This window comes from Zingiber officinale, chromosome 4B, assembly GCF_018446385.1.
Source record: "Zingiber officinale cultivar Zhangliang chromosome 4B, Zo_v1.1, whole genome shotgun sequence".
NCBI lineage: Eukaryota > Viridiplantae > Streptophyta > Magnoliopsida > Zingiberales > Zingiberaceae > Zingiber > Zingiber officinale.
Genome location: NC_055993.1, coordinates 126,357,091 through 126,383,442, shown reverse-complemented (window position 1 = coordinate 126,383,442; position 26,352 = coordinate 126,357,091). Strand labels below are relative to the sequence as shown.

The following is a 26,352-nucleotide window of genomic DNA, read 5'->3' as shown; positions in this document are numbered from 1 at the left end:
TATTAGCCGATTTTTCCGGGGTCTCATCCACCGACGGATTGATAGGATTCATCCACCTTACGGACACGTCGAGGAGTAGGAGTATCATCTCCGAACCTCGTTATATCATCGTGTTTAAGGTTTGATCTTCTCCATTTCGTTTCTACTTTTTATTTCCGCTGCGCTAACTCAAATTGTAGGAAGAAACAAGAAATTTGGGGTCGGCTATTCACACCCCCCCTCTCTAGCCGCAACCGAGGATCCTAACAAGTGGTATCAGAGCTAGGTTGCTCTTCGTCGGATTAACACCCGGGGGAGCACAAGCTAGAGAATGGATCGACTTGGAGAAGACGTCACGATTCCACCCTTCTACGATCGCGACGACTTCGCGTATTGGAAGGTAAGAATGAAGTATTTTCTTATGACTAACCTAGTAAATTGGAATTGTGTACAAATAGGTTTTATTCCTCCGGTGGATAAAGAAGGAGAACCTCTCGAGAAAAAGAAGTGGACGAAGGAACAAATCCACCGATCCATAATCAACGACGAGGTAACGAAAATCTTTGAATTTTCATTACCTAATGATATCTTGTGTAAGATAGGTGGATACAACGATGCCAAGGAGTTGTGGAACAACTTGGCTAAGTTCCATGAGGAGAGCTCCAATTCAAGTCATGAAGAGGAGTCAAGTGAGCCAAGTAGCTCACATCATGGAGGTATGGAATTAGAAGTTGAGGGCTACTCAACATCTAAGGAAGAAGAGGAGGAGAGTTCTTCTTCAAGATTGGTGCAAGAAGAAAAAGCCTCTACCTCCGGAAGGGATGAAGGAGAGAGCTTATATCCATCCTCAACCCTAGGCAACTCAAGCAACTTAATTTCAAGTAAATTACATATAATGTGCTTTGAGTGTAGGGAATATGAGCATTACAAAAGTAAATGTCCAAAGAGGATTAGGAAGACTCCACCGGCGCCAAAGGTCAAGGAAGCCGAAGTCCCGATACGCAAGGGCAAGGAGCACGTGGTGTGCTTCCAATGCAAGCAAAGGGGACATTATAGGAGCCAATGTCCAAGGGGGAGGCAACCTCACAAGGACAAGAGACCAAGCACATCTATGGGGGGAGCTAAGGCAAACCCTAAGGTACCCTTTAAGGCACATTCTTGCAATTCTAATAAGACACATGCTAGTAGGTTTATTGCAATTGTCAATAATGATAAGCATGATAACCATAGAAACCGATACATGTGCTTAGGTGCCAAACATGTTAGCCTAGATAAGGACAATACTAGAAATGCCAACCCTAGAATTAACTCATCTAAGGTTAAGGAAAACCTAAATAGGAATCCGAAAATAACTAGACATATGCCTAGGAATACCTCAAAGAAAAATGACAAATTAAAGCTTGAGATATTAAAGAAGGAAAATCAAGTCTTGAGGTCAAGACTTGACACTTTAGAAAAGGCTCTTAGGAATTTGGAAAAGTCAACTCTAGGGTCTAAGGGTCAAAAACCAAAGCCCAAGGAGATGAGAGGCTTGGGTCACAAACCTAAGTCTCAAGTGGTCAAACCCACTTATCATGATGTTCCATTCGATTATGGAACAAGACCTAGAGGTAGGAAGACCATCACCAAGGTCACAAGGGGAGTCACCCCTAGAGTTGATCTTGATGAGTCCCAAATGACCAAGGCTTTAAAGCCTAGGAGGGTCATTAGGAGGGTTGCTAGGGAAGTCATCCATAGTGAATATTTAGTGAACCCAATGAGCTCAAATAGGTATTGGGTTCCTAGGAGCGTGATTCCATCACGCTAGATGGGTGTGCCAACCTTAACTGGATAGGTAGTTAATCTAATCATGACAAAAGGTGGCATTTTAGGAATTTTCAAGGTGTAATCAAGCCTTGAAAATGAAATTAAAAATTATTCCTAAGGTGATTAGGATGTGCCAACCACATTTGAGGAGTTTTCTAGGGTCAATCTAATTGGCACATAGTGATCTAAAAATCTTTAGTATATGATTTTAGGTATATTACACTTAGGAATATAGAATTTATGGCAAAATGATCAAAATTATCAAAAATGGCAACTAAAGCTAGAATTAGGTATTTTCTATACCTTTATTTGTTATTTGCCATATACTGTTTGCCATATGCCATGTCATGACATCATATTCAATTTATTATCATTTGAAATGACATGATAATGCTTAGGTTAGTTATATGTCATGCCTTATTTAAGTTTCATACTTTATGCCATGACATCATGACATTGGCACGTGTTTCCACTTATGATATTATTTTATGCCATGTCATCATCTCTTGCATTTATGATCAATTAATTTGGTTTAAGGATAAAAACATAATTTGATATGGAGATCAAATTGTTGATTAGAAAATGCATGAGAACTTAGCTTAAGATGACCTAAACCCATATCTCACATCAAAATTGACCTGGATGTGTTTGATACACCTTAGATGTGTGTGAGATATTAGGATTATGAGTTAGGATCAAGGTGCATAGTTCTTGTACCTAGATGAGCCTAATTCGAAATTGAGGATCATAGGGAAAACTTACGTACAAGTCATGTACATTTAGCCTTAAGATTGTGGTCCTAAATTGAATGATTTAAGATCATTTCAAAATTGATTTGAAAAACCTTGATGAAGCTTTTCTAGTGATAGCATTCATCATTGAGCAAGTTGATACAAAGATGGATTAACCTTGAGCTATTTCAAAGTCTTTTGAACTTTGTATCAAGATTTAAAAATGGAAGTTATTTTCATAGAAAACTATTTTTCCATGATAATATATGTTATGAGGAATGTATCCTCAAAATTTTATAATTTTTGGAATTTTCTGTGATTTTTTAGGGGTTTCTGAATTTCGGGAGAAAAATCAGAAATCCTTATCAGAGAGTTGTGGACCGATCAGAGAAGATCCTGATCGGTCCAGGGAAGTCTGGATCGGTCACTGGACCGATCCAGTGAAGTTCTGATCGATTTGGTGACCGATCAGAGCGTGCCAAAATACTGATTTTCGACTGTTGTCTGAAAATTCAGCTATGGAAGTTGGTGCTTTAAATTTCTAAAGGGTTGAAACTCTCCAAGACATTGTTGGTGCAATGGAGTTGACTTTTAGGGGGAGCTTTACCTATTGGTCAAGGGGGAGTTTTTACTCGTCAAGATTTCTGAGGATGAGTGATATGGGATTATCACTAAGGGTTTCAAGGGGGAGAATGTTGTCTTTAGTATCAAGGGGGAAATTAAGGGTTTCAATGAAAGGTATGTGACTTTCATTAGGAAGAAACTCTTGACCTTAATTCACTCTTTTTGATGTATGTCAAAAAGGGGGAGAATGTCTAGAGAATGTTTAGAGAATGCTCAAGGAAGAACATTGGAGAACTATTGGAAAACCTAAGTTAGGTTATCGAGTTAACCTAACTTGATTATGGTTTTTGTCAAACATCAAAAAGGGGGAGATTGTTGGTGCAACCTTAGGTCAAGGTTGACCTGGATGACCCGACTCGAGTTGACTTGACTCGAGTTGTATTTTGATGTTTGACGAGAATAGAAAAGTTATATTTTGATGTTTGACAAGAATACAAACTTGGGAGATTGTGGGTGCAACCTTTGGTCAAGGTTGACCTGGTTGACCCGACTTGAGTTGACTTGATTCGGGAAAAGTCCAAGTATGGAGACTTGGCACGGAAGAGTCCAAGCAGGGAGCTTGGCACGGGAAAAAGTCCAAGTATGGAGACTTGGCACAGGAAAAGTCCAAGTATGGAAACTTGGCACGGAAAAGTCCAAGCAGGGAGCTTGGCACGGGAAAAAGTCCAAGCATGGAATCTTGGCACACGAGGTCAGAGAGGGCTCGGGAGCTCGTTCTCTGGACCAGACGAAGTCGGAGAGGGCTCGGTATCTCGTTCTCTAGACTAGGTCAGAGAGGGCTCGGGAGCTCGTTCTCTGGACCAGACAGAGTCGGAGAGAGCTCGGTAGCTCGTTCTCCGGACTAGGTCAGAGAGGGCTAGGTACCTCGTTCTCTGGACCGGATGAGGAAGTCGGAGAGGGCTCCGTAGCTCATTCTCCGGACTAGGTCAGAGAGAGCTCGGGAGCTCGTTCTCTGGACCAGACAAAGTCGGAGAGGGCTCGGTAGCTCGTTCTCCGGACTAGGTCAGAGAGGGCTAGGTAGCTCATTCTCTCAACCGGATGAGGAAGTCGGAGAGGGCTCGGTAGCTCGTTCTCTGGACTAGGTCGGAGAGGGTTTGGTAGCTCGTTCTCTAGATCAGGAAGGCTTTGGGGTTTAGGGTGGGAAGCTCTAAATCCACATGGGTATTGGATCGGTCTGCTGACCGATCCAGTGATACTGTGGTTATATGATCGGTCTGGTGACCGATCAGTAACCAAACAGTAGCTTTCTGTGGGTTATCTGATCGGTCTGGTGACCGATCAGTAACCAAACAGTAGTTCACTGTAAGTTATCTGATCGGTCTGTAGACCGATCAGGACGCGATGGAACAATAGGGGGATCGGTCTGTGGACCGATCCACCTATAGGCTGATCGGTCCACAGACCGATCAGCCTAGGGCCTGATCGGTCCCATGACCGATCAGAGACCTTGAGGACCGATCAGGGTGGAGCCTGATCGGTCTAGGCCTAGCCGTTGAGTCACAACGGCTAGATTTCTGTGTCTTCTTTGTCTTCTTCGCAGGTTCAGGTTATAAATCAAGGTTGAAGGCCTCTACAGAAATAAAGAAGAGAGCTTACTACTCTTGACTACGATCTGAGCTTTGCTGAGCTCTTCATTCCTGAAGCTTCGTGTGAGCTTCCCTCGGCTGGTTCTCTGATCAGCTGCTGTTGGTATCCGTGAAGTTGCTGCTTCATCAACGGACCCCAGTTGACGAGAAGGCAAGCAAAACTTGGTAGGGTGTTTTTACATTCATATTGCCCTTGGTTTCTTGCTTTATTTCTTGCACTCCGATCTTGTTGTTGCAAAAGAAATTGTGGCGAGGTTTCTCCACCCAGAAGGAGTTTTTATTAGCCGGTTTTTCCGGGGTCTCATCCACCGACGGATTGATAGGATTCGTCCACCTTACGGACACGCTGAGGAGTAGGAGTATCATCTCCGAACTTCGTTATATCATCGTGTTTAAGGTTTGATCTTCTCCATTTCGTTTCTACTTTTTATTTCCGCTGCGCTAACTCAAATTGTAGGAAGAAACAAGAAATTTGGGGTCGGCTATTCACACCCCCCCTTTCTAGCCGCAACCGAGGATCCTAACAGTCTCATCTTCCTGCATTTTTAGATTATACAATTTATTAAGTAACAAGCCACGTTTACTTACTTTTGTGTTGGAGGTTCCCTCGTGGAGTTCGATCAGCTTCTCCTAGAGCTCTTTTGCTGATGTGAACGAACCAACTCTATTGAGCCCCTCCTTGGCCAGTCCGCATTGGAGGGTGCATGTCGCTTTGGCATCAGCTTCCACCTTCTTGATTATGGTTGATTCCCATTTTTCGCAGGGTGTTGGCTTGCCGTCTTCGTCGGATGACAGTTGTAGTCCGGTCTTGATTATCATCCACGTGTCGAACTGTGTCTTGAGGAAGGTTTCCATTCGCCCATTCCAATATCTGAAGTCTTCTCCGAAGAAGTGTGGGGGGCGAACGGTGCTGAAACCTTCTTGTTGGGTCATTTAAAATCCTGAATGACAAAAACAATAACACCGGTTCCAAGACTGGGTCTTGGATTAGCAGTGCGGGAGAAAGAAGGAAAAACGAGCTCGAGTGGTATTGTACCAACCTCGAGCAAAACCGATTCGATAAAGCAATTAGAATGTAGCTATTAAGCTAATTCTAATTTGACTCCGACAAGACTGAAAATACCACGAAAAAAATGTTTTGAATAGTGGTTGCACTGATTTAAAACGACCCCGCTCTGATACCAATTGTTGGATCGAAAAGCGGAATAAAAACAAACACAGAGGAACACGAGAAGTTACTTCGTTCGGAGCCTATCTTGTTCCTACTCGAAGGCCCGCGGTCGTTGACCGCTTCCGGTGGGCAACAACTATAAGTTCGAAAATACTACAGATTGAGTACAATAGACAGAAGTTAAAATATACCGACAACACTTAATAAATAGCGAATTCGGAGCTTCAGGTCGTCGAGATGTTTCTAGAGCACTTCGGGGTCGTTGAGTTCGCAGCTTGTCGTAAGAGAATCGCTTTATGGAAGTTGTACAGAGCTGTTGGTCGAAGTCCCCTTATAAACAGTGCTGGAGGCGCCTCCAAGCCTGTCCGAGGTGCCTCTAGGCCGTCGAGTCGCACGGGTGGATCAGCGCAAACCTGGTCGCACCTCATCCCTCTGAAGGCGCCTCCAAGCTTCCTCCGAGGCACCTCCAACTCTTCTAGACAGCTGGCTTCGGCTAGCACCCGAGGCTCCTCCAAGCCCCATGGAGGCGCGTCGGACACTGTTCATCCGAGGTTTGAATTGCTCCTTTGTTCCTGCAAATTGTGTTAGTCCCAAACACAAACCCTGCAAAACAAAGTTAGCACAGAAATAATATTATAGATAAACTTGACAATCGTCGGACTGTCCGGGTCTGACTTTAGATTTCCGACCGGAAATCCTAGGTCGACCCGACACCTACTGTTCCCTCTGCGGGGAACACGTCCTCACCTACTCCACTCAGGAGATTTACCTGTTGCCAGTACGATCCTCTAGATCGACTAGACTTTTGCTCGGTGCTCGATGCTTCCGGACTTTCTGCTGGACGTCCGCTTCCCGGCTGGTCCAGTCTTTCACCTGGTTCGCGACACCAGGATTTTCCACCTAGGGTTACCCCCCTAGGACTTTTGCCTGAAGCACTCGACCCACCAAGACTTTCCGTATAGGGTTACCACCCCCTAGGGTTTTCACCTTGCCTAACCACAGTTAGGGCTTTTACCTAAGTACACTTAGGACTTTCCTGCAATCTCATTTAGACCGTTAGATCACCACACATCTTAACATTGAATCCTTTGTCATTATTAAAACTCAGGTTCGATCGTCGGATGCTTCCCGCACCAACACTAAGAAGGTGGAGTTTGATCTTACCGTTTGCCATGAACTCGGTCTGCTACTTTTTGTTCGAGAGATGCTCTTCATTTTATTCTCCATTCTCATCTACAGGTACTTCAAAATCAAATTTCATAGTTAGTAAAGTATTAAAATCAGTTTTAAAGTATACCTCCATTTTTCACTTCTATAACGCGAACTCCACCTCGAATTTTGGCGAGTAGATGCTAAATCCAGCCATCTTTCTTTTGCTTTAGTTGACGATTAGTTCTTCTAAAGCGCACCTCACTCTGATATCAACTGTAGGCCCATGTTAGGCCGACTAAAGAGGGTGAATACCCTTGAAAAAAAAGTTAGATAAATCCTTTGGTTACAACCTAGATAGTTATTAATCCAAGGCAATTTAAAGCTTACTGATCCTGTCCAAAGATCGTGAAGAAGGTTAGCTGGGGATGTGGCTCCTTGGTTGACCGCATGAAGACTCCACTCCGCTCTGCAACATAGAAAATGCTAGTGCTGGGCCAGGGAAGGGGTCCCCAGTGTTAGGCCTCTGACGCTCAAGTCAGTCACCGGAACAGTAGAAAATAGAGCAATGTATCAATAGTGAAAGCACAAGCGTGAATGGTGAATAGCACATACCTCTGCAGGTGCATGAACCCCCTTTATATAATGCCTCAGTGGGATATAATGCCTCAGTGGGCGACGTGTACCCTCCTCAAGGCACAAGCATGCTTTCCCAACCGTCCTATGAAAGGACATTCAGAAAAGTATCTCTGACATCATACCTTAATAAAACATGTAAATCTCCGATGAAACAATAGAAGCTTCCATCGTACGATTCATCTGTTAACCACGCCTTGTTGTCAGCGACATTACCTCCCAAAGAAATATTAAGAGATAAGGGAATGGCCCCACTGTTCGGCCAAGCTAGGTAGCCACTCGGTCAGGATTCCTCCGCTCGGTCGACATCTGCTGCTTTTCCTGTCAATGACTTGATTCAGTAGATTGTTTTCGCCCGACCAGACAAGCGCTCCGACCACCTTAACATTCCTTTGATCCGTAATGAGGATATGATGTTCTTGTTGTAATCCTCCTGGCCGGACGGGCGTTCTGCTCAAACAAGCCACTTGGAAAATCGGGCACTTCATGCCCGATCGACAATTGGCGTCGATTTCCGCTCGGTCGTCTTTGGTGGGATCGTTGACCACGTCTGGCCATCGTTGACCACCTTCACTTTGACTTCCACATCGACTACTATCTCTGCCTTTGACCCACGCTTGGTGGGCCCCCTTTATCGCGACATCACTTACTAAAAAACTCCTTCGTTGAAGGCAAAGATGCCTCTTACAAACTTTGAAAGCTCAGGAATTACTAGAAAGATGAATACACTAATTATTGATTAATTTCTAACTTTAGGAGGTTTTTTATAACCTCCTAGAAAAAGTTAGCATTACTTAGAGACACCTCCAAAGCCATCTACTTCTAAGTGGATAAAGATTTATCTACTCTTCAATGATTAGCCAACAACTACTGTTTATTGGAGGCACCTCTATCCAATCATCATAATTAGTACATCAAGTTATTGACATTACCTTAGTTGTTTTATCATTTAATATAAAATTACTACAATACATTTATCACTTGATTTGCCAAATTGAACAATCCATCTCATCATTTGTAATCCCAATTACATTAAATAATTGACATTTAATGTGTATTAAAGAATGAGATTATTGAACCATAAACAATAGCTTTAGCATTAATCCCTAATATAAAATCAAGATGGGCATACTCTTCCACATACTGAACTGTTAGCTTATCCACGTCATGCAACTTGAGGTCATCTAAGAGTTGTAGAACATCTTCGACATCGGAGAGCTCATCCCGGCCGCCATAGCTAAGAAACAAAGGAAAATCCTTTGGAATGTTCGACATGTCATAGGGCGGGGGATTCACTTGGTTGTAGTGCCTCATGTTAGCCGTCTTGCTTCCGTAATCGTATTTCGTTATCACTCCATCTCTCACCACTGTAAACATGTGTTAGGATGCGTTCGGGTTATCGATAGTTGGCACAATGATGTCATCTTGAAACCATGTAAATGTGAAGCTAAACACAACCAATTCACTACTTAGCTTAGCCTATTCGAACAATAAGAACCCTCTACATAATCGACATATGCATCGGAAGTAAGACCTTAAGAAAGAACTTACTTTGAGCTAAATGAATTAAATTCTTTATCGATGTTGGTTGCGGTTCATACTTCAAATAGTATTCCACGGCGGTGTGATTGAGGCAGCAATTGTTCCCTATCATACACAAGAAATGACACACTGATGGATATTTAATTCAAATAAAAAATATTAGATATCTACTGAAATAATTGTTGGAAGAAAAATGTTGGAAGATATGTTTGATGATAGGTTCCCTCCAAGATTTTAATTCCGAATTTTAATTTGTGCCCATATATGCCCATTTTGATTTATATACATAAATATGTTCCATTTGATCAACAATCAAAGAAACCATGTTTTATGTACATCCTTTAATAAGCCTATCAAAGTTCTTCTTCCTTTTCAATATGGGACTAAACATATAACACTAGCTATATTCAACAATAATTACTCAAAAAGAAGGAATAAAACAACAATGAACATTTGAATTATATATATATATATATATATATATATATATATAATTTTTAAGAAAACAAATATAAATAATACCTGAAATCGCTGCCGCTAAATCAAAGCAATCCACACCTGGATGATCGCACAATTTATTAAGGAAATCTGATGAAATCTTCCTGATGCAAAATTTGCATTTAAATTATAATTATACTCTAAGAGAATCAACATATATGTAACTGCTTAAACTCTAATCACAAGTTTAAGTAATCATTACGATTTGAGATTAAATTCTGATACCCCGAGCCATTTAATAACCTGAAAAAAAAAATCAGTAAAAACTTCATTAAGTCCCTCTTTCACTTGCATAAACAGAATTGTGATGCTTGGTCACAAAACTATGGTCTCACGACGAAATTGATAGTTTCGCGTGACGTCTAGTTTTATCAGAGAACGAATTCGATACATACATCTGCAACAAATACTCTGGCTGCAAGCTTTCCCAGTCGAGTAGTGATGTGAGACAAGTAAGCAATTGGACTGAGAAGAGCTGCTGATTTCATCTTGTCTACAAGCTTCCCTTGAGACAAAGATGACAAAGCCATCAAAGTGCCCTGCATAGTGAAGTATTGCCATGTAATTAATTCCAAATATGAATTTATCTCCTTTTTGATATCAAAATAAATTATAATTAGTAGTTTCATGATTAATTAGTATATATGTAAATTAATTTTTACCAGAGAATGGCCAACATAATCCACCTTCTGGCCGGTTTGTTGGTAGACAAAGTCCAAGATGGCAGGGAGATCATAAGAGGCCAGTTCATCCCAAGAAAAAGACCAAAATGCCTGTTAATTAATCAATTAATTAATTGATAATACAGCAATTAGAGAACTAGCTAGATATTGTAATTAGTAGTTTAATTAGGAAAATGAATTAAGTACCTGATCAGTTATGTTGAGAGAAATGTGAGTAGGGCTCCACGTTGTTCCTCTTGTGTTTGCTATCCACACATCAAATCCATTGTCTGCCAAGATGAAGGCTAGTGACTCCTCTGGTGAATTCAGCGCCCAGCTCATCCCATCCTGAAATTCCAATTAATACAAAATAAATAAATAAATAAATAAATAATTTTTATTTATTAGATAAGAAAAAAAAATGTACCACGAGAATTCCATGCTGCAATAGCACTGGCTGCCTTTTCTTGCCTTCTCGATCGCTGTCACGTCCTTGTGGAATTCTTTGTAAGCCAAGAATGTATCCATCTTCAGTTTGAACCTTCCATAACACATCAATTCACATTAATTTTGGGGAAATAGAAAACACACACGAACAATATCTCTCTACACCTTGTACTCTTGGCACTTGTAACCCTGAGGAATCACTGCCAACTCGCATAGGCTATCGTTTGTCGTCCCTCCAGACTGCCAACTCCTTCCGTTTAAGCTCCGCGCTCCAACTAGCACTTGTGGTGGGACAATAAGGAAAAGATAGAGGAGGAGGAGGAGGGGGAGAGCAGAACAAGTGGTGTGTGAAGCCATGTACATGTTTGAGAACAAAGCTTGGTGGGAGACACACACATGTATATATATTTATAGTGTTGATGTGGTGTTGTGTGGAAGGAAGGAAAATTATGGCTCTTCCTTTGGCATGATAACTCCTAAAAGTGCGGGCTTTCTTTTGTATGGCTTTTAGTGATTCCTTCCTCACTAGCATAAGAAGAAAGTGGATTGGCATTTTACGGTTTAATTGGAAGCTTTATTCTAATAGCAAGTATAATTGGTGTTGATTTAATTTTGCCACTGAGGACGACACTACAAGAATAATGGTCTTTAAGGGTACACATAAATGCCCTTATAATTTATTTTTAATGACACTTTGGCACGATAACTCCTAAAAGTGCGGGCTTTCTTTTTTATGGCTTTTAGTGATTCCTTCCTCACTAAAAAAAGGTAGATCCGCTACCTTAGTGGCCCCCCTAGTGCCGGCCCCACGGATATGGAGGGAGGTTCATGCAGGTACACAGGCCATAGGCGCATGACAATTACGCCCTGGGGGCGTGATTCCTTCCTCACTAGCATAAGAAGAAAGTGGATTGGCATTTTACGGTTTAATTGGAAGCTTTATTCTAATAGCAAGTATAATTGGTGTTGATTTAATTTTGCCACTAAGGACGACACTACAAGAATAATGGTCTTTAAGGGCACACATAAATGCCCTTATATTTTATTTTTAATGACACTTAAGTTTTAGTGACATTATCGAAAAACACCCTATAAAGTGATGTCGTCTTAGATCCTCCTTGCATTCCTGACATTTTATAATGTCAATATACAAAATCAACAGTATAAAAATGTCAATAAAAATCCTATTTTAATGACATTTACATATGTCTTGTTATTATCATAATAAGGACACATTTAAATGTTACCTAAACTCATTTATTTTGACATTTATAAGTGTCCTATAAATTTTTATAAGGACAGAAAAAAGTTGTCAGTAATTATAATTTATAAGATCATTTTAAAATGTCACTTTAAATAATCTATAATGACATTAATAATTGTTATTTATAATAATTTATAAAGACATTAAAAATTGCCACTACAAGAATAATTATTTAGAATTTATAACCTGAATTCAAAATTTACACATCATCACAATACATCCATCATTTAGAATAAAATACAATTAAAAGTGCTAATATGAAATTTTTATTCATCTAACACTAACTTGAGTCAAATTAAAAAATACAATACTAATGATAAGTCATTTACATCCAAAACTAACTACACACTACACTCAAACTATTAAATTTTAGACTAACAAAGTCTTGTGAATAAAAACACAATTAGTTGGACCATCTTCAACCATCATATTGTAAGCAAAATCCATATACCTGCCATCTACAAATACAATGCATATATTTGTATTAGTGAAATAAAACAATGAAAATAAAAAGTTAATAAAATAATTCATTGGATATCATTCCAAATGAGAAAAATGCAAAGTATCAATCCACCTAATAGTAGTCTTCGTTTACTGTCAACTGCAAATACATTTCATATTAGTTTAAAATTATAATACCACAATAAATATAATAAATTAATAATATTTCAATGAAAGGTTAAAAGCATACCAAATGATATGTCCAAGCTATCATTCCTCCAAGTGTATCCTCAAACCTCTGTAAAAAATCATAAGATCTAATTAAACTCTCTTCTGGTTCTTGGGCAACTTGTACTTGTACTTTACACCAATTTGTTCCTAGTGTCTGTCTTCCTATTGTAGTATTTGGATCCATGCTATGAAGCACTCCTTTTGCCATATTTTTTGTTGAATCAAATAAACTTTTGATCAAGAAAGAACATCTAATCTACATGAAAGTGCAAAAGAGAATAAAAGTTTAAAGATGTGTGGAATATATAATAATAAAAAAAAGAAATTAAACAACCCTTACATGTAAAGATGGACGAGAAGGAATAGAAGTGTGTGGATTACTACTTGATGATGTGTGTTGACTATTATTGTAATTTGAAATAGGATTTTGGTTTGTTTGATAAGGAAACTTTGCTTCTAACATTGCAATATGTTGGCCATGCTTTTTAACTTGTTCATCCATTTTTTCTAATTTTGTCTTCTGTTTCATCACTAGTCGATTGCATGTGCCACGACTAGGAACTTCTCTCCATAAATCAGATGGACTAACACCATCACCAAGCATACGTACTCGCCAGGTCTATCTGGTCCGATAATTTGAGCAAATATATCATTTTGACTCACCGGATCATTAGAATCTTCAGGAAGTTGATATATTTGCTAGTTCATTCATTGCAACCTTTACAAACATATGACATGTTGATACTTATTTAACACATAATGATAATTAAAACAAAGCACTTTAAATTAATAAATTGAAGAGTATAAAGTAGTTTACCAATCTTTCTGCTACAACATTGCTTGAGGGACTTCCATTGGCATGAGTAAAGCAAGCCTGAAATAATTCGACTCGTGTGGAGGGTGCCCCTTTTCTTTTTCATAAAAATATATTTAGTTATTAGTTTCTACATTCAAATGCACATAGAATTATAACATGAATAAGAAGAATTACCAATTTATGTTGCACTTGAGCAAAAGATGTCCTTCCAGTAGTCTGATTCATTATCTTTTGTTTTCTAGTAGCTTTATTTTTTTTCACTCCTTTCCTAATATATTAATTACACTCAATAAACAATATAAAAGTCTACATAACATTTGGATCAAATTATTAATCTAAATAAAAACATATTGTCTACCTTTGATTTTTCTGTGCTCCAAAATGCAACTAGTCTCATATATTGTTATGCATAAGCTCTTTCATCTCTCTGTTGTAACAAAACTTGAATTGATAACTCTGGATCATAGTATGTTTTTTTTAGTTCATATTTCCCGTTTCTCTTTTTTTTTTGCTATTGATCGTAGTGTCCAATTTTCAGTTCCTGGAGGAAGGTCATATTTTTCCTTCAAAAAAATAGACAAATTATCTTTGCATAAATTAAAAGTCTTAAACGTGAAAATTACACAAAAGTAATTTAGTTACCTTTATAACATTTAACATGTCTTTTTTTTTATCCGTTGACATTATGTCAATCTTCCACATCAATTGGACAATACTTACCATTTCTTGCCAAAGAGCCCAAGAAATCAGTAAATTTATTTCTTTTTGTTTCTATTGGGCATCCCATATCATCACATGAAATCTTAATGCGTGGTAGTGTGCTAGGTCGCCCCCAAATTTCTTTCATAAATGTGGGACCTCTTTTTTTCCTATTAATATTATGAAGTCCACTTTCACTATCTGTACACAAAAAAAATATATAAGACATAATAAAAATAATATAATAAATTATTATATTATTCATATATGTTACCTTCATTAGATTTTTCATTCATATCAATATTTTGATTTGGAACTTAAAGTCATGTTTTCAACATATGAGATATTATCTTGCACATCGACATGAAGTTGATTTGAAAGTGTATCTCTTTGGTTATTCAACGTACCTTGTATATTTTGACTATCTGTGAAAGTATTGATTCCAATAAAAATATAAAAATAAGAATTGAATACAAATAGGTAATAAATTTGTGATGCATAAAATGAGATATTACCTTGCTCAATTGAATGTAGATCAGTGTGATTTGTACTCATAGTTGGTGGTTGCATATCTACCTCAGGTTGAAGTATAAAACGAGATTTCCTCTTACTTCGACGCTTAGGAGTCATTCCTACTACAAACAATAGTTAATTACAAATTATAGATAATAAATCACTCAAAGGAAAAAAGAAAGAATGTATCTACTATCAGAGAGAGTACATCTTTTCCCAGATAAATCATCAATTTTATGTCCATATAAATCATCAATTTTCCCAACAAGTTGTACTTCAGTAGCTAAATGAATAGTTAGAGTTTATAGATGCATTATATGTTATCTCTCCATGAGCTATCCAGTGAGTATAACCTTTGATAAAATCATCGACCGTCAAATGATCATAGGCAATTTCTCTTGAAGCAAATATACCAATTTTACACCATGTACAAGGACATAAAATCATTCCATTTATGTTTGCATTAGCAAATGCAAAATGTAAAAAACTCTCAACTCCATTTCTATACTCCATGGTTTGTCTTGGTAAAAACATCCAACTCTTATCCATTATAATTCTACAAAAAAACACTTGTTAAAATAAATATAACATACAAATATTAAAAATGCATGGGGTGTACTAAAAAATCCACTAAATACTAATATTGTCATAACTATTTAGTATAAGAGATAAGATCCATAATCAGTTGTATAATAGAGTTGCATAACTAGTTAAATTTGGGGGGAAAAATATATCACAAGTAGCATGCATGGTATAATTATGAGAAGTTTTAATTAAACAATGATGCTATAGTTTTTTTAAAATTGAGCATCAAACACAATCAAATACTTTCTCAGATATTCAATCAAGTCATAAATTCAAGAAGATCTTATATATCAAAATTTCTATAGCTATTAATAACTTAAATAAGAACTTTGCATGCAAGTATGTTGTCACCATTGGCTTGATCTGATAAAAAAATTAATCAGACACATGCATGCATGGTGGCTAATGATTTGATAAAAAAATAATCGGGTGCATGCATGCAGAAGCCTGAGGCATTCATGGCTGCCTTGTGAGCAATCACTACTCGGCGAGGCAGCAACGCACAGTTGTTCGTCGAGTAGTGATGCGTTCATGACCGCTACCCTGCCTAGCAACAATGTGGTCGCACTCGAATCGACCGCACACCAAGCAGCGACTCATTGCCTGGCGAAGCAATGGTCGCCTTGCATGAGACCGCTCGTGAACCTGCCACACGAGAAGCGGCTGCTCGTTGCCTCAAAAGGCAACGGTTGCCTCACGAGCTGTCGACGCTTGTTCCTTCGCTGCCATCTTTCAAGCGGCTGACGCTCTGTGCCTCCTCGTCGGCGAGGGAATATTTTCTTTTTTGCTGAAGAAGAAATAAATTGTTGAAGTTACCTTTCCGCAAAGAAATCCTTGCTTGCTGCAGAGAGAAAGGAGAGACGTTGCGATCCAGAGAGAAAGGAAGCAACGCTGTAGTGTAGGGAGGAAGGAGACGACATGCTGAGAAGGAGACGGCGTACTAATGATTTAGGGTAAAGAAAATCAACTCTTCTAAAATTAATATGTTTATTAATTTATAAGTATAATGACATTTATAAAATTTGTCACTATAAAGGTCTAATTATATATTTTATTTTTAAAGTTAATCTGTTTTAATAAGTGTCATTAAAATATAATTATAATTATATTTTTAAATAAATATCATTAAGAAAATGTCACAATAGGACTTTTTTCTTGTAGTGCGAGCATAGAGGATAATGATGAGCAAATGGTCTTATCGGTTTACTTAGCTTTCATGGAAGATAATCATTGCTAAGCAAGAAACTCGTTTAATCTGCATTAATTTACTTGCCATTTTTCAGATTTGTTCACCTTTATTTTAAATCATTTGGCTAGTTTCAGTACTTACGATTTTGATTGCAACTTCTTTGGCATGGCATGGCACGGTATGGCATGGCATCAAGATCGTTTGGCTATACGCTGGCGTTTGATTGAGACCATGAACTTTGGGGAGTAAATTAAAGCTTACGTTGTCAACCATTTCTATCTATATATAGATATATATACATACGATGATAAAAGGAGAATACGCTCACTACCAGCGAGATATATATGCACAGACGCTCACAGAGATAGTGTCCACAACTATTGAAAAATCAAGGTGCCCGGTGAAAGAAGAAGAATAGAAAGAGGACAAGATAGAATATGAGAATAATAATAAATTTTATTGTTCGTTGATATTTATATTAAGGATGATATAATATATAATTTTTAAAAAGTACTTGGTTAATTAACTATTTAATAAATAATAGAAGAATAATCCTAATACTAATTTGATTTGATCAATCCATAGATTCTCTTTTATCTCTTTTACCTCCCCTCCCGCGACAATCGTAACGGGAGATCTTTGACGTTGAGTTTGTTTGCTAACTTGTTAAAACATTATCTAGATAATGGCTTAGTAAAGATATTAGTGATTTGATCTTCAACAAAAATATAAGAGACAGATAATTGTTGAGTTGTCACACGTTCATGAACAAAATGAAAATCAATTTCCACATGTTTTGTATGAGAATGAAATATTGGATTTGCTATGAGATATGTTGAACTAATATTGTCGCACCAAATTTTTGCTGTAATATTTGATGTAAGATGAAGTTCAGAGAGAAGTGATTGAAGTCAAATTATTTCAGACGTTATATTTGCTATAGCTTTATATTCGACCTCAGCACTTGAACGAGATACCGTAGGTTGCTTTTTCAAATTCCATGAGATAAGGTTTTGTCTAAGAAATATTGCATATCCACTAGTAGAGCGTCTATCTTCAGGAGAGCTTGTCCAATCCGTATCACTATAAGTATGTAAATCTTGAGATGATTGACGATATAAAAGAAGTCCATGTAAAATAATATATTTGAGATAGCGAAGTATTTTTTTACATTATCCGACCCCAATATTACTCAGTTAGAGCATGCATGAATTGACAGGCATGATTTACTACAAAGTAATATCAGGTCGTGTGATAGTGACATATTGTAAGGCTCCAACAATGCTTCAATAAATTTGTAGATCAGACAAAACAGGAAAGGATGAAGTTGTAGAGTTGTTTATAGCAATTGGTGTAGAAACTGGACGCACTCCATCCATTTTGGTTCTTTGGATAAGCCCAGTAATATATTTACTCTGAGAGAGAAGATAGCATTCTTCATGTGGAATAAATTCAATACCAAGAAAAAAGAGCATTTTCCAAATCTCGAGTAGGAAATTCTTAATTAAAAAGGCTTTAAAAAGTTGTGATACTTTTGTGATCATTACCGGTTATTAGGATGTCATCCACATAAATTAAAAAAAAATCATAGAACCATCATTATATTTATGGAATAGAGATGAGTTAGTCTTTGATCCAAAAAATTCTTGAGCTTGTAACCAATTAGATAATCGATGAAACCTTGCACGAGGAGCTTGTCGAAGACCATATAATGATTTCTTGAGTTGACAAACATGAGATGGAAATTATGGATGAATGATTCCAGGTGGTTACTCTATAAATATAGTTTCCTCAAGATGACCATGAAGAAATACATTTGAAATGTCTAATTATCGTACATGTCAATTAGAACTAGCAGCTACTAATAATAAAAGTTTGATGGATGTACTTTTGATGATTGGGCTAAAAGTGTCATTAAATTCAATACCTGGCTGTTGACTAAATCCTTTAGCTACAAGTCGAGCTTTGTGTCGTTCAAGAAAACCATCAGCTCGATGCTTAAGATGAAATATCCATTTAGAACCCATAATATTCATGGAGGGAGAGCGTGGAACTAGGCTCCATGTTCCATTACAAAGAAGTAAATCAAATTCTGTAATCATTACACTACGCCCAATTTGGATCTTTGTTTGCTTGTGTAAAACAAGTTGGTTCAATAGATTTTGAAGAGAGCACTAGAGCTCATAGAAGGGGATGTCGAGTTGTTATTAGTGGACAACGTGCATAGATGTCACTTAATGGAAGCATGCGATGAGAAGTATTATCATCTGAATCACTTACTGTTGGCGATGAGGAAGCAGACTAACATGGTGATTTAGATGATGGACTTGCATTATCTGAGGATCCAGAACTAGAGAGAAAATTATCTTCGACTGGTGAGGCTTTCGAGATCGGAGCAGCAACTTGAGGTGATTTTGATAGTATAGGGGAGTTATCAGATAGCTCCAGAGCAAGACCTAAGATGCCATCACTTCCGACAATGTTAGGTGGCATTAAGAAAGTGCCACCTATATCTAGAAGAGAGATCGAAGAAGCTACTGAAAAAGGGAATAAAGACTCATCAAAAGTAATATGTTGTGAAATATAAATTCATCCTATTGGTATATGTAAGCAACGATAATCATGGTGCAAATTGCTATAACCAAGGAAAACATATTGTAGTGAATGAGAGTCAAGTTTGTGTTTAGAGTAGGGGCGTAACCATGGATAACGTGTGCAACCAAATATTTAAAGGAAAGTGTAATCAGGAGTTTGATTATAAAGTTTTTCAAAAGGACACTAATAATTGAGAAGTGGAGTAAGAAGTCAATTTATGAGATATACAGTAGTGTTAACAGGTTCATCCCAAAATTTACATGAAACTGATGTATGATGAAGAAGAGCTAAGGTAGTTTCAATTATATGTCTATGTTTTCTATCAGCAGAGCCATTTTGTTCTAGAGCGTGAGGATAAGAGACTCGATGAACAATTCCATAGGAGACAAGATGATGATGGAGAGCTTGATATTTGCCTCCCTAATCAGAATGAAAAGAGAGTATTTTACAATTAAAATATCATTCAACTTTATTTTTAAAATTACAAAATACATCCAATAAATCAGATTTCTTTCTCATAGAATAAAGTCAAGTATATTTACTAAAATGATCAATGAAGGTAACATAATATTGGAAACCTTGGGTAGACAAAATAGGTGCGGGGCCCCAAACATCTGAATGAATTATTTCATGTGCAAAATTAGAAACATGATCGAATGAAGAGAAAGGTAGCTTATGACTTTTAGATTCCATACATGTCATACATGAATGAGATGGAGAGGAGGAAAAGGAAGTAGGTAAATCATACCTATTGATGATTGACTGAATAATGCGAGGAGAAGGATGACCAAGTCAAGCATGCCAAACTGATTTATTTGTGAGTTCACCAACAAAAGCTTTGATTGAAGAACTTTGAAGATAATAGAAGTCATTTTTTATTCTCCCATAAAACACAATAGTATTTGTTCCTCTATCTTTTATAAGATAATGATTATGATGAAATTAAAAAATGACATTATTATCAAGATAAAACTGATGTGTAGAGAATAAATTTTTAGTAATAGATGGAACATGAAAGACATTTTGCATGTGAAGAGTACGATTGGATAAATGAATATATGTGTCTCCAAGATTAGCAATTTGGAAACCTGAACCATCGCCTACTTGAATCGTATTTGAGTCATAATACGACATTACGTCTGTAAGGATATTGTAATATGATGTGATAAGATGAGTTACTCCAGTGTCAATATACCAATCAGTAGATAAAAACTCTGAGTTTTTACCATGAGTAGACATGGACGAGAGGACCTTAGGATAAACTTAGGAAGCAATTGGTTGTCTTAAAGTTGCAGGACCACCAATGAAATTTGAGTCAAATCGCCTAAGACATTGAATACCAAAATGTCTATTTCTGAGATAAATTTGGCATTTCCCTCGAGTATATGACCAATCAAATCTTCTAGGGTATTGATTTCCAGTATGACCAACGATGTAACAAATTTTACATCAGTCTGAACTTTGTTTTCGACCTCCTTGATCTTGTTGAGTATTTGACATCTAAAGTAAAATAACTTATCCTGTAGATGATATTGGCTTCTGTAGATTACGAAGGAGATGCTCCTTTGGCTAGCAGTGGTAGAAAACCAGGCGGCAACAACAAACTCCGGGGATGCGAGGGGGGGGGGGGGGGGGGGGGGCAGGGGGTGCAACAGAATCAACAACCGTAATTTTTACGATAGTAGCTATGGCTGGAAGAAGAACTACTAGCGGGATACTGCTATTCCAACGACCAAAACTGTTAGAGTGTATACTAAAAGTCTAGCTTTTGTATAAACATTTATTTAGAAATAAAGAATCACAATGGTCAAATACCTACATTTATATGCTAAGTGTAGTTACTCAATTAATTTATATTGTAGATAACATGGTGTGTGGTGTCACACACAGAAGATCATGTTATCAATTCCTTATAAATTATAAACAGTTGCTCACAACTAATATGGAAAGGAACAAGCCGTTGGAATAGTCGTAGTGTAATTAGGTATTAGTTTATCTTGACTAATAAATTACACAAGTACACTCTAAGTGTATTGAGTAGGACCATTTAAGGTAAGTTCTTTTTTATATTGACTTAATAAAAGAACAAGACCTTAGTTATTATGGAAGTGTGTACTCTTAATCCTAATATAATAACAAACACATATATTTAGTATTTATTTCTTTGACTTATCAAAGGGTGAGATTTAGCTCGATAAATCAATAGGCCCGATAAGTTGGGAAATTATATATTACTTATAGTGTGTGTTGTTGATTATAGAAGGAAACTGTGTCATATAAATCTAGGTTGATAATGTCCCCAAGAGGAGCTCATAAGGATTGTCATGTTAAACCCTGTAGGTGGACTTAGTCCGACATGATAATAATGTTGAGTGGTACTACTCTTTGACTAAGAAATTAATTAAAAAGAGTTGTCAGTAACTCAATTAATTAGTGGGCATTCGACATCTTAAACACAGGGAGACTAACACACTCATAATAAGAAGGAGCCCAAAACATAATTTGAGATTGGTGCGGTAGTTCAATAATAATTCTTTAGTGGTATAAATTATTATTGATAAAATTAAGTTGGGTGCTCAGGTCGAACACGGGAAGCTTAATTTCATCGAGAGACCAAAACCAATTCCGCCTCTCGGTCCCTATTGTAGCCTCTTGTATATTGAGAATTATACCCACCTATACCCACCTTCTTACCCACTCTTTGGTGGCCGACCAAGCTAGCTTGGAACCCAAGCTAGGGCCGGCCAAGACCCAAAGATTGAGCCAAGTAGGGGTCGGCCAATGCTTGGAGCCCAAGTATGGTGTGGCCGACCCTAAGAAAAATAAAAAGGATTTTTATTTTAATTTTTTTTTAAGTGGATTCCATGGTTTTGAAAGAGAGTTTAAAATTTAAAATTTTCTTTTTACAAAAGATTAAGAGAAGATTTGACTAGTGCTGGAAGACTTGACTTGATTACTGTTAATAAAGTATTTAACACCCAGACTCATATTGATGCACAGATATAAGCATTCAGGAGTCCAGGCTGTACCCTATGCATCTCACGCCGTTCTATGTTTTTCAAACACAAGCAAGGTATACCTAGGTGTTTGTGAGATGCTCTGACTTAAATCTAGGGGAACATGATTTCTAGGGTAGAGCCAAACTAAGTCCAACTTTTAAATTCTAAGAAATTGGGATTTTGAAATCATTATTTTCCCTAAAATTTTCAAAACAATTTAAAAGTGATTTTGAAATTATACTCACACTTTTGAAAAAGTGACAAATAAGTGCTGAATGAAAGCACAAGTCAGCTAAATATAAGATAACCAACTCCAAGATACAACCAAAAAGGTGAGCAAGACATCCAGATCCAAAAAGTGATGACATATCCAGACAATCTAGAAAGATAGAGTCACGCAGGCGGATCGTCAGCTGGAGGATCGCAGCTAGGGGATCATCGGCTGGGGGTGGTGCAAGGGGCTGCTCGGGTGCAGGCTGAGGTTGTCCCTGGCAACGGATCTCATCTCAGAGAGAAGTGAACCCCGCAGCTATCTTGGATCGGAGGAAGCGATGACTCTCTCGAACAACGTGTCGAGTCTCGATGGACTGAACCTCAAGGCGGGCTAGTTTGTCCGCGACAGAAAGTGATGTCGAAGTCGAGGGCTCGGCAGATGTGGAGGGCCCGGCAGAGGTGGACGGATCTGCGAAAAAGTCCTCTGCCAGGAAGTCGGGCCACTCCTCACCCTCATCTGGTACGTCCTCGGCCTTTGGAGCACTAGGAGCAGCGACTGGCTGTGGTCGGCCCTCCTGGCCAGAATCCCCTCGGCAGTGACCTCTGCACCCGCTAATCTAAGACTACGCTGACCTAACTCATCATATATAATCAGTGGTATGAGTGCCCCTCTGGTAGTGTCTATCCTAGAGGTGGAGAAAATTTGGGTCAAGATATGGCAGTAGGGCATATGAATTACTCTAGATGTGACTGTACTAGATGCCTGAATGATGTTATGAAACATGTGCAGTGCAATGTCTATGTCAAGGCACTGGCTAAGGGCATACAAAAAGAATGAGTGCGATGGGCGCATCTTCGAGACGTCTCGAGATGTGATGGGCAGGATGCATGCTGTCAAGACTATGCACATAACATAGTCCTGAACTCGAAGGAGAGTGGGCCTGAACTCAGTCAGACCAATGGGTCTCTCCTCCCCAAAAAAATGCATGTAGATGTCGTCTAAGGTAATGTGGGAATAGGGATCACTAAAAGGCAGCTCCCTACTCGGGTAACATAAGAATGTACACTGAGACTCCCTAAGCTCTAAGCTAGTGTGAAGTAGGGAGGGAGTCAACTGAAGGTCAGTGCCACTAACTCTGGTGGAATAGGTGCTATCATCAACCTTTTCAAGGTTGTGATAGAACTGGGCACACAGGTCTTGATTCACTGTAGTGGTGTAGTCAACCAGTTTGGCTAGATGATAGTATTCTATCATCTGGACTGCGGGGAGACAAAATTGGGCAAAATATTCCCTACCAATATACCTAGGTTTAATGGACTCAAAGGTAAACCTAGCAAAATCTATCCTATGCTGTTCCGAGGGGAATCTAGGGTCCGCAGAAGGAACCCTAGCCTGTGTAGGATCCACAATGCGACGCTTCCTATTTTTGACATTACACAAGAAAAATAGCAAAACTAGCACGAAATTTATGTAACAGATGATTGAGAAAAGTTTGGAGTATACCTAGGAGACATTGCTAGGAGTAGAGGAGGAAGAGGTGGGTTGAAGGCGCCTTGGTTGGGGCGAAATCGCACGAGAACCTTGTGTTGTGTTTCGGTAGAAAACGAACAGAAGAAGCCTTCTGTTCGTGGCAAAATCGCGGAATGAAGGCGCCTTTGGAGGTGCCTCCGAGATGGTCCGAGGCGCCCTAATCAGGTCGGTGGGAAATTTTCCGCCGCTGTTGAGGGCGCCTCCCTTGTGTGGGAGGCGCCTCTGTTCAAGCGCCACGTGTTCCATTTTTTTTTTTATTTTCATCGTTGAAGAAGTTTATGATTAATTAAGTTTTGAGAGGTTATTAATTTCTATTAATTAGGTTTTTAGATTAAGTATTAAAAGTTAATTTAATTTTAAAAAATAATTTTAAGTTAATTAATTTTGAAAGATAATTTTAAGTTAATTAATTTTGAAGAATAATTTTAAGTTAATTAATTTTGAAGGATAATTTTAAGTTAATTAATTTTGAAAAATATTTTTAAGTTAATTAATTTTGAAAAATATTTTTAAGTTAATTAATTAAAAAAATGATTTAAGTTAATTAATTTTGAAAAATATTTTAAAGTTAATTAATTAAAAAAATGATTTAAGTTAATTAATTTTGAAAAATATTTTAAGTTAATTAATTTTGATAAATATTTTAAGTTAATTAATTTTGAAAAATATTTTTAAGTTAATTAATTTAAAAAATGATTTAAGTTAATTAATTTTGAAAAATATTTTAAGTTAATTAATTTTGAAAAATATTTTAAGTTAATTAATTTTGAAAAATATTTTTAAGTTAATTAATTTAAAAAATGATTTAAGTTAATTAATTTTGAAAAATATTTTTAAGTTTATTAATTTGAAAAATGATTTAAGTTAATTAATTTTGAAAAATATTAATTTAAAAAATGATTTAAGTTAATTAATTTTTAAAAAATAATTAATTTTGAAAAAGTTTTAATTACGAGTTCAATTTTGAATTAGTTTTAATTACGATTTGAAAAAATAATTTTAAGTTAATAAAAAAATTTAAAATAATTAAAGTTAATTAAGTTTGATTAATTTTGAAAATAATTAAGTTTGATTAATAATTAAGTTTGGTTAATTTTGAAAATAATTAAGTTTGATTGATTAAATGTTAAATTCATTTTTAATTAATTTATATTCCTTAGTCATCTCACCTGATCTAAATTTTCAATCAGGGAATCCTATAATTGTTGTGAGATGAATTAATGTTTATTTTTAGGGTTTGGTTTAAATTTGTGTTAGATTCAGGTTTAGCTTTGGGTTCAACAAGTAGACATTGTTTGGATAAACTTCTGGGTATGGTGAGTCACTTGGACATCATTAAAGTAACCATGCCTTCGAGGTTTTCCAAATAGTCCTACCCATTGGACTTAGTACAAAACCTTGGTCTAACTAGTTAGGATCCATAAAGGGTAGCTTCGGTTAGTTCCACTTAGCCAAACGCACCAGGTCGAAGCCATATCTTCCTAGACATGCGATGACTAAGCTTCCTCAACGTACTATCATCCAATACTTCACCAGTACCGTGAGTCAAGTTAAACCTAGCCCATTTTAATCTAACCTTAATTACCCTTTCGGGTAGTCTACTTTTATTTACCTTTATCGGGTCGATTTATTTCGGAGGTGCCAGATATTCTAGAGCCTTCCTTTGCAATTTGATTTAGAATGAATTTTTAATTGAATTTAGAATTTTTAATTAAATTTTGAATTTTTAATTTAATTTTAAATTTTTAATTGAATTTTGAATTTTTAACTTAATTTCAAATTTTTTATTAAATTTTAAATTTTGAATTATGTTCGTTTTATTAGTATTGTCTTTCTTTTTGCTCGCCCTGGATCATAGTCTCGATATGGTCTATCGAGGTAATGTATTTGATCCCTCGAGATCCAATATTGACCAAGTCCAACTCGATTAATCAATTTGGACTTGGGGACCCATGCTTGGACTGTTTTTCTATTTGCTTTTTGTACAAGAGATAAATAGGATTTATATTTTTTCTTTGGTTTAAATCCTAAACCAGTTCTATTGTAAACGACTCTTTGTGTCCCAAGAATTAGTTAAAGATTCTTGGAACCTAAAGAAAACCGTTCTAGTGTTTTCTCCAGATCCTTGACTTGAGTTTTCAGGCTGGAATTCTCTTCTTCAAGTTTTTGAACTTGAGTTGAGTTTCCAGTCTGAGCTGGTTCAGTCAAAGGTTCGGAGTTAGTCACTTCTTTAAGGACTTCTACTTCCTTTAGAAGTGACTTGACTCTAAGGTTTGATTTAGCTAATTTTCGTAACAAATAGTTAACTAAATTATTGAGTCGAGAGATACTTACAGAGGTATCGGGCCCTTCAGAAACGGATACGGATCCGTGGCTTCGCTCGGACTCGGCCTCCGACTCGCTCTCACTCTTGGACAGGTTGATCTGGTCCCGGGCCATCAACG

General features: G+C 37.3%; 1 protein-coding gene across 1 annotated transcript; it reads right to left on the bottom strand.

Annotated features, from left to right (window-relative positions):
• Positions 1-8,630: 8,630 nt before the first annotated feature.
• Positions 8,631-11,202, bottom strand: LOC121977932 (triacylglycerol lipase 2-like). Its single transcript, XM_042530333.1, has 9 exons — positions 10,997-11,202; positions 10,812-10,925; positions 10,592-10,732; positions 10,385-10,495; positions 10,118-10,261; positions 9,925-9,965; positions 9,747-9,826; positions 9,234-9,329; positions 8,631-9,049 (listed from the first exon to the last, which is right to left on the bottom strand). Exons 1-9 carry the CDS (start codon positions 11,192-11,194, stop codon positions 8,730-8,732), a joined length of 1,245 nt encoding a protein of 414 aa, XP_042386267.1. The 5' UTR covers positions 11,195-11,202; the 3' UTR covers positions 8,631-8,729.
• Positions 11,203-26,352: the final 15,150 nt, after the last annotated feature.

Coding starts and splice junctions, on each gene's coding strand:
- LOC121977932 (XM_042530333.1), bottom strand. CDS start 11,194: ATGTACATGGCTTCACACACCACTTGTTCTGCTCTCCCCCTCCTCCTC. Junction 10,733..10,811: donor TGCAGCATGGAATTCTCGTG/GTACATTTTTTT, acceptor TTGGAATTTCAG/GATGGGATGAGCTGGGCGCT. Junction 9,050..9,233: donor TTTAATTCATTTAGCTCAAA/GTAAGTTCTTTC, acceptor ACATGTTTACAG/TGGTGAGAGATGGAGTGATA.